The following is a 9,134-nucleotide window of genomic DNA, read 5'->3' on the forward strand; positions in this document are numbered from 1 at the left end:
TTTATTTCCCTTTTCATTTTCTTCCTCTTCCTCTTTCTCTTCTTTTTCCACTTTCTCCTTCTCCACTACTATTTCTCCTTCTCCCCACCCCTTCTTCTTCTTCTCCTTCTTCATCTTCTTCTTCTTCCCCTTCCTCCTCCCCTCCCCCTCCTCTTCCTCCTCCCTGCCTTCCTTCTCCAGCTCTCCTTCCCATCAGCCACCATGGGCCAAGCCTACTTTCCCTTTACCTCCACAGTGATCTTCCACTGCAAGGCTGAAGGCAAGGAGTAAACGAACCAATGCCGGCTCCTACCCCTTCCTCCTGCCCTCTTCCCATTTTTTTTCTGCCAAATCCTCAAGCACCTTCCACTTGCCCAGAGCACACAAACCACCCTCCATCCCCTTCCGAACCTCCACTCCTCTGGCTATAGGGAGAACCGGCTTCTCAGATTTTTACCTTTGAGAAATGAACAATGAGGATGCATTGGAAACTGACAGGAGATGAGGAAGCTTTGGAAACTGAAATGGAAACTGGTTTCATTTCAGATCCAGTGACAGGCTGGGTCACTGGGACCCTGGGCTGGCTGGGCACCAGGCCAGGGGATTCAGGAGCATGAGGGCAGTGTGATATTCACTCATTCATTCGTTCATTCAACAAATATTTATCACGCCATAAATATACTGTACATCAACAAAAGCAACACAAACCTGCCCTTACAGAGTGTGAATCCTGTGGGTGGAGACAGAAGATAAATAAGTAAAATACACTGAGTATCGTGTAGTGATAGGAGAAAGGAGGGAAGGAGGACGGGGTGCAGGCTGAGAGTGGAGTGTGCAATTTTAAACACGGTGGCCAGGGAAGGCAGTATGTTTGAACTGGAAGGTGACATTTGAACAAGGAGAGAAAGTAGCCACGGTGACACCTGGAAGGGGAGATTGTTCGGGGCAGCAGGAACCGTCCTGCAGGCGCAGGGTGTTAGGGAACACCAGTGTGGAAAACCACGGGGAATGAGTTGCTAGGAGATGGCAAGAAAAGGGGCTGCCACTCAGAGAAGCTTTTCCCTCTATTCCCAGGGCTGGGACCCATTCTGGGCTCCAGGGCCTGAAGGAGTGCCAGGAGAGATGAGAGGGGCCAAATTAGGGATGAAACTGTGATTTCACATGGAACAAAATGCTGTAAAGCCAACAGAAAGCAAAACAAAATGTTGAGGAGTCAGTGGAGGCCATTTCCAGAAGGGAGGAGCTGAACCTGGAGCGAAGTGGATTAAGGGGAGACGTGGACGGGCCTCCCAGAGCTTGCTGGTGGGTGGTGGATCCAGCCAGGAGGGAGGTGAGTCCCCGTGGCTGAGCACCTCTCAAATCCAGTCCGGCTGGAGCAGCATAGGCTCACCCAGCTCCCAGCCAGGATGACCTGGGTTCAAAACCCCTCTCTGCCCACTAAATCCTTATATGGCTTTGGGTGACTTTCTTGTCCTGGGACCCAGTACGCTCATTTGGGAACAAAATGAGGGAAATAATATAGTCATATCCACCTTGTGGACTAACATGGGAATCTGCTGGGAGAAGACAGTGGTCCTCAGTCTTGGCTCTGTGGTGTGCCGGTCCCAGAAAGTCGTGAGGCCTGTGGCCCATAATTCATAGCTATAGTTAAATCAGAGAAGGGTGCAAATGGTTTTTTGTGTTTTTTTTGGTTTTTTTTTTATTATGATTCAATCTTTGAGTACCCTCTGATGTTTTTTTGTTTGTTTTATTTTTTATTTATTTATTTATTTAGGCTGTGTTGGGTCTTTGTTTCTGTGCGAGGGCTTTCTCTAGTTGCGGTGAGCGGGGGCCACTCTTCATCTCGGTGCGCAGGCCTCTCACTGTCGCGGCCTCTCGTTGCGGAGCACAGGCTCCAGACGCGCAGGCTCAGTAGTTGTGGCTCACGGGCCCAGTTGCTCCGTGGCATGTGGGATCCTCCCAGACCAGGGCTCGAACCCGTGTCCCCTGCATTGGCAGGCGGATTCTCAACCACTGTGCCACCAGGGAAGCCCGGTTTGTTTTTTTTTCAGTTCAAATATCAATGAATTCAATGTTGCGTCTGCAATGACATCACTCCTCCTCACTGGCATTCCACGGAGGCTTCCTGAATGGGAGATAACGGGGTGGAGTGACAGCTAATCCCCGGGGAATTTGCAAACAGGCTGTACCCTATCTTATCTGTGCCACAGCCCAAGGGAGTACAGCAGGCAACCAAATACCATCTCGCCCATGGCTGGGGCTCGGATAAGGTGGAGAACCCCTGAGCTGACGGCTAATGTACAGCAGTGGCATGGGGCCTGGCACACAGTAGGTGCTTCTTGGCAGAGGGAACCACAGTGGGGTGGGTGAAAGGAGAATGGAAGCTCTCTTGTTATCCACCACTGCACAGTTTGTCACCCTCAGGCACAACGTGTGGCTTTCCCATCCTCGGGAAATAGAGACACACTGAAGTGGACATGGGGAGAGGGACAGTGGAGGCCAGGTTGGCTGATGCAGGTGGGAGCTGAAGTGGGGGACTGGCCCAGAGCCTCTAGGGAGACACAGGGTTTGATGGGAAGGCCGTGGGGTTGGAACTACATTCATGCCTGGGTCAGGGCTGGGAGCTCAGGACAACCTGACCCCAAAATTGATTATTGTGGTCCAGGGCCACCCGTCCAGAAGGAATGCTGCTAGGTTCTCACCAGCAAGCAGCTCACAAGTGCCTGGAATGATCACCAAGGCTTCCTGCCTCCAGCCACCACCACCAACTCCTTCTTGCTCACTCATGCCCCAGCTCGCCAGATCCTCACCACCGCAAGCCTACCCCTGGCCCCCAGACTGGTCTGGCCACCAGAGGTCACCTTGCATCAAGCCTGCCTGAGGGCCTCCCACCCAGACACCTGCCAGGACTCAGGGCTGTGTGGACGGCCGGCCCCACCTTCCTGCAGTGGCTGAGAACTGTTCTGGCTGTGGGAAGGGCCCAGCCAGGAGCACCTGGGTAGGTGACGGCCCCCCCTCCCTGTGGAGCCTGCCCACGTATGATGTCATCATGGCTTCTAGCCCAAGGGCAGCTGGGAGGGCTTGTCCCATCTCAACCCCACCCCTAAACCAAGTGAGAAAAAGAATGGGAAGGAAATCGATGATGGGGAGATGTTTGTAACCTTTTATTTCAAAGCCCTCTTCCCTGGAGCCAGTCACCGCCCTTCCCCCACATTCCTCCCTTCCCAACAGTGGACTCAGTGGCCCCAGACACAGCCAGAGTCCATCCAAAAAAAGACAGAGATTCTTTATTTAAACCAGCAAACTCAGATTCTTCAAGCCCCAGCCCATGGTGGGCAGCCTTCCCTCCCCGGTCCCCTCACCCCCACCCGTTAGCCACAGAGAGGGGAATGGAAAATGAGAAGCCTGAAGGCCTCTGCCAGGGCAGGCTGCCTCAGAAGTGTGGTGAGTGCAGTCCAGCTGGGGCTGGGGGGGCAGCCGCCACAGACCCCTCCCTATAAATTAAGTCCCTGCAGCCACAGCTGTGGGCGAGGCGTACTTGTGGGGAGAAGGCCATTAGGCAGCATCCCTGACTCCGAGCCAAGGAATGGATTAGGGCACAGGGCTCAGGGGAAGAGAGGCCAGAGAGAAAGAGAAGAGGTATGGTGGGGAGAGGGGGTGATGCCCCCCTAATTTTGGTCCCAGGGAAAAGAGGCCAGTTGGTCCAGTTTTGGTGGATTTAGAGAAGGGAATGTATTAGTAAGCACAGTGGGGAGGCCACCGTCAGGCACCCCCAGAGGAGACAGGCCAGGCTCCCACCCTGGCAGAGGGGAGCGTGAGAGCTCCAGGGGCTCTCAGGGAATGTCACTGCTAAAATATATATATACATATATACATATATATATATATATATATATATATATATGTATATATTAACCATTCACGGCAGGCAGGGGCAGGGCTGTGGGTGGGATCAGAGGATCTGGCGCGGCATCCCGTAGCCAGTCATGCCTGCCTGGGACGCCCCGCGATTGGTCCCCATCTGTAACCCAATCACATTCTTGCCCTCCTGCAGCTGGTCGTCTGAGAAGTTCCGAGGGTTCTCCTTGGATTTCCTGGGTGGAAAGGGAGCGTTGGTTAGGAGGAGGGTGGAGGCTGCCCCAGTAAATGTCCTCCATGGACATAGCACAGGCTTTCTTTGGCTTAAGTACTGGTGCCAGCTCTGCCCTGGAGAGCCTTGAGCTCTCTGAAGCCACCCGGTCATCTCTCAAAAGGGACTGTCCCTTGCCACCCCGGGAGACTCATGAGGATTAAGTGAGACGAGGAATGTGAAAGTGCTTTGTAAAGGGCATTTCCTAGGGACAGGAGTGGGCAGGATCACCGCGCCGGCCCGGGGCCTGGGCTGCCCCAGCAGTACTCACTTGGGAAACCAGTTGGGATCTCCAGAGAAGAGCCCATTGTTCTGGGCTACCGCCAGCCCACCCAGGTTCATCAGTGTCCTCTGCACACAGGCCATGTTCTTTCCTGGGAAAGGGGAGGGGGTATGTTGGCCTCAGTGGGTCTGGGGTCCTGCATGCCAGGCTTCCACCTCTATCACTAAGTCAGCAGGCCCAGCTTCCTAATTCTTTTACTCTTGGTCTCCCGACCCTTCTCCAACCCAACCCCCAATATGGCCAACTCCTCCATAAACACACACACACACACACACACACACACACACACACACCACTCTTTGTCCTCAGGTATCAGAAACCTGTCCCTTCTCCCTGGTGGACATGGCCCAACCCAGCCTCTGGTCTTCTGGATGACAGTGCCCTGGCCCTGACCCACCTTCCCAGAGGTCCACAGTCTGGAAGATGTCAGTGGTGTTGATGCCGTAGCACTCGGCTGCTTGCAGGAACTGGGAGATCTGCTCCATCTGCTTGAAGGCCATGGTGGAGGCCTGGATCTTCCTCACTGGGGCCTGCCCCTCGGGGTACAGCCCATTAATGAGCTCACACAGCACCTGGGTGAGGACAGTAGGTGTGCAGAAGTGAGGCCCTGCCTACCACAGATCAGAATGTACCATGCTCGGCGCTAGAGACAGTGAACCGCAGAGGTACCTCTCCTACCTGAAGACAGCTCTGACTCTACCTGGAGTGAGCATCAGGCTCCTTCCTGACCAGCCCCCTGCCTCTGAGCCCAGAGCATAAACGGTGCTATTCCAGGATTACCAACTACAGCACACCTCCCCCAGCTCTTCCCTTAGAGTTCCTCTTCCTTCTGTCACACATGGCTTCCACTGCAGGGAGGCACGTTCACCCTCCCACTTCCCTCGGCAGGAGGGAGGAAAGCAGGGGGCCTCTGCACGATGAAGATATCCCGGCTCAAGAAGAGCTGGGAGGGGGCTGCCCTCCATTCTTCAGCTGAGACAATCCCCGGTCCCTCAGATCCAGCCCTGCTCTCCTGGCACTTCTGGTCAGAGGCGCCCAGCTCTCACCGTGCCATCCTTGAGCCAGTTCTGGAAGTTCTCGCGCCCAGGCTGGGGCCGGCCCACATCCTTGCGGCACTGGGTGGTGATCCACTGGATCAGGATCTGCTCCAGGTCTGCATCGTATTGTTTCTCAATCTTCTGCTGCACCTCCCGGCTCAGGCCGTAGGAAGGTCCCCTGTTGGCCATCCCAAAGGGCGGTGGTGTCTGGGGGAAGCTGGGGAGAGGACACATCCAGGCCTGTGGTCAGCACTCTGCAGCCTGTGGGGTGGGGGATTCTGACACACACCATATCCCCAGGGTGGGCCCCGGAGGTGAGGAGGTGAGAACAGCCACCAAATGAGGGAAGTCTCACCTTAACCCCTGGACATGGGCTAACTCTCAGTGCTCAGAACTCTAGGAGGTGTTAAGGCACCTCTGGGTTCTTCCACCCCTGTGACAGGTAGCCTGTCTACTCTACTGAGGCTTCCCATTAGATTTCATTTGAATGGCTCCACTGCTACAATGAAGTATAAAACCCGCTGGAATAGAAAATAGGGTAAATGAGGCCAGGATTGGGGGTTCAGCCCCTCGTTTGGGGTGGTCAGCTTTAGCAAAGGCAAACTGGTCATTCTAACCCCAACCCTGCCTTTTCCAGTTCTGGGCAAGAGAATGATTTGGAAAGAATATGGAGTGGCTGGAGAAACCTATGTCAGGAGCTAGGGGACTGGACAGATCTACCCTTAATTAGCCACTGGGTTTTAATTGAACACCCACTATTTGTGCTGGGGATTGTGGAAGACACAGAGGTCCTTGGCCCTAAAGTTGCCCACAGTGCCATCAGAGAGACAAAGTGAGCACCTATGAAAGGGCAAGAGTTGTACATGATGAATATTAAACTACACAGTCAGACCACATGTTAGAGGAATTGAGAGAGGAATATTGGCAGAAGAAGCCTGGAGGGCTTCCTGGAAGAGGCAGGTCTGAGTAGGTCCTTAACAGATTTCACCAGGCAAAGGGGCTTCCCGTGAGAAAAGAGGTAATACCTAATTCTACTTTCCTTTCTAGAAGCAGTGGTAGGCAGAATAATGGCCCCCCAAAGGTGTCTATGTTCTAATTCCCAGAACCTGGGAATGTTACCTGATATGGCAAAAGGGATCTTGCAGATGTGATTGAATTACAGATCTTGAGATAGGGAGAGTACCCTGGGTCTCCAGGGGGGCCCAGTGCACTCACGACAAGGGTCCTTATGAGTGAAAGAGGAAGGCAGATGAGTCAGAGTGGGAGAAGTGAGAAGGAAGCCAAGGTTGGAGTGACGCAGGGTCATGAACCAAGCAATGCAGATGGCCTCCAGAAGCTGGGAAAGGTAAGGAATGGAATCTCCCCTAAGTCCCCTGGAAGGAATGCAAGCCCTGCCAACACCTTGATTTTAGCCAGTGAAACCTAGCTCTGCAAGATATTACATGTGTGTTGCTTTAAGTCACTCAGTTTGTGATAATTTGTTACAGCAGGAATAGGGCACTAATCCAGGAGCCTTGGGTGGCATTTTTAGGGAAACCCGGGAAGAGAGGGAGGGATGGGGAAATACACAGCGGGGTTTCTTTAACTTAGTTGGAGGACCTCTGTTAGGAAGAACTGGGTGGTTTCCTGACCACTGGCCTGGGTTGACAGCACCTCGCAGTGGGCAGTCTGTCCCCACCTGCCACCTCCCCGCCTAGGTCCCACACCCAGAGCCCTGTCCTAGGAATGCTACCCATGCCGAGTGGGAGCCAGGACCCCATTTCCTGCCCCCATCCCCTCCCCATGGGCTCTTCTTTCTACTCTGAGATAGAGCTGGCTGACTGTACATAAAAGGGGATGCCCCAGGCCAGGCACCTCTGTTCAAAGAGAGGGAAGAGAAACACTGCCTCTCCCTACCTCTGGCCCCAGGCCAGGTCAGACTTAAGGGATGGAGTCACTCTGGCTCCCTGGGTCCCCCCGCACAGCAGGCTGAGCCACCCCAGCCCCCCCTCCCTGGGCCTGGGGCAGGCCACAGGGACAGCAGCTGCCTCAAACGTCTACCCACCTCTCAGCCCCAGCAGAGGTGGGGCTCGGGCCTGTCCCCTCCCCCCCACTGCAACATGGCTGCTCCTTCCGACTGCAGCCTATTGGGCTGCACATTTCCGGCAGCGATCCTCCCCATAACCAGTTATTGTTAAACCTCATTAAGACAACCCAGCCCCACTTCACCCAGCCCGGAAGCCCGGCCAGATAAATGTCAGTCTGGGCCTTGACCCACACCATGAGCCAGCACACACTCAGCAGGGGGAGGGCAGGCCGGCCGAGTGGAGAGAGGGAGACAAGATTCTCTCCCCTCAGCCCAGCCCCAGCTGCCCAGCCGAGAGCCACTCGGTCTCCGTAAGCCTGTGACCCCTGACGCACAGGGCCACGGCTGGGAGGCTCAGAAGCAAGGAGAGGGGGGCCAGAGGCTGCTGCCACCAGTAAGCCCCCTTTTCCCAGCCCAGTGTTCAGACCTCACTTCTGGGAGCAGCTTCACTGTGGTCACCTGGGCCTCAGGGCTGTGTCTCCATGGAGCCAAGTGGCCTGAGGCCCAGGGATCACTATGGCCCAGGGAAAGAAAGGACAGGAGAATGATTAACCCAGACACCAGGGTTAGGAGGGGAGCACAGGACCGAAGAGTGACCCCTCCAGTGTCACTTACGGTATGGACGGGCAGGACAGACTCGGCCTCCCAGACCCACCTCTGGGTCTCCCTCCTAAACCCTGGTGCCTGGGCACATCTGGCAAGGTCACAGACTCCAGCTGCAGTGTCTCGGCTCCACTCTGGAGCCATTGCCCTAGATCCCGAGGTGCCAGAGCCGTAAAGCAGAGCTCTGGGAGGAGGCAGGCCAGACGGGCCCAGCCTGCCCACGGCTGCTCTCCCCACCCCCACGAGCAGGCACACGCTGAGAGGCTGCGGCCGCTGGAGCTGGAGCGGCCCACGCTAGTGACACTCAGGGGACATACCCTGGCTCTCCCTTAAAGGAGGGAAGGTAGCCAGTTGCCTACTGCAGTGGGGAAAGGCTGTGTGGGAGATGCCCAGAGCTGGGGGTCCGAAGGGAAAACAACAGCTGCACAGCTTGGGGGGTGGATTGGCAGTGAGTAACCTAAACCCCAGAGCTGCCTACAGCGGTGGGAACAGCCCTCACTCCCACCCACAAGGTTACAACAGTTGAGAAAGGGGGAGGGGCCACAAAAGGCACTCCAGCCCTCAGCCCCACCCAGACCCTGGGCTGGAAGCTGACCTCACCGCACCGCCGACGCCAAAGAAAAAGCGGACATGGGGTGGGAGTAGGATTCCAGGGCTCCTGGCTGGGGTGTTGAACTGGAAAGACAAAGGGACTCTCCATTCACTGTGCAGAGAGGACACAGGGGAACCTCCCAATCCAGAATTGGCATTAAGACTATTTTGAAAAGGCAAAACAGGGATACTTGCCCCCAAAGTGAAGTGCCACAGGGAGCGGGGGTGATGGGAGACCTATGATTGAAGGGCCACCTTGGGGCAGCCCCCTTGGTATCAAGAGTCAGCAAGCAGAAGAGAAAGCTGAAGCTATACAAACAGGAAGCCACAAGGCTTGCGCAGGAGGAGGGGTATGGTGGGGGCCGTTGCCATGGCTTCTGTGTACCAAACACAGGAATGGGGCAGGGTGGGGGCACCAGGCAGAAACATCCACTTGGCCCAGGAGTG

The 9,134-nt window shown here is 55.4% G+C and overlaps 1 protein-coding gene across 2 annotated transcripts in view; it reads right to left on the bottom strand.

The window, feature by feature from the left end:
* Window positions 1-3,128: 3,128 nt before the first annotated feature.
* TAGLN2 (transgelin 2) overlaps window positions 3,129-9,134 on the bottom strand; it is an 8,121-nt gene continuing 2,115 nt past the window's right edge. For both annotated transcript variants that reach the window (XM_024750394.1, XM_024750402.1), the window contains exons 2-5: window positions 5,438-5,645; window positions 4,789-4,963; window positions 4,380-4,482; window positions 3,129-4,073 (exon numbers count right to left, since the gene is read on the bottom strand). In XM_024750394.1, coding sequence (XP_024606162.1) covers window positions 3,932-4,073; window positions 4,380-4,482; window positions 4,789-4,963; window positions 5,438-5,617 — 600 coding nt within the window. In that variant the 5' untranslated portion in view covers window positions 5,618-5,645 and the 3' untranslated portion in view covers window positions 3,129-3,931. The remainder of the gene's footprint in view (window positions 4,074-4,379; window positions 4,483-4,788; window positions 4,964-5,437; window positions 5,646-9,134) is intronic.

This window comes from Neophocaena asiaeorientalis, unplaced genomic scaffold, assembly GCF_003031525.2.
Source record: "Neophocaena asiaeorientalis asiaeorientalis breed wild unplaced genomic scaffold, Neophocaena_asiaeorientalis_V1.1 scaffold315, whole genome shotgun sequence".
In the NCBI taxonomy this organism is placed as follows: domain Eukaryota; kingdom Metazoa; phylum Chordata; class Mammalia; order Artiodactyla; family Phocoenidae; genus Neophocaena; species Neophocaena asiaeorientalis.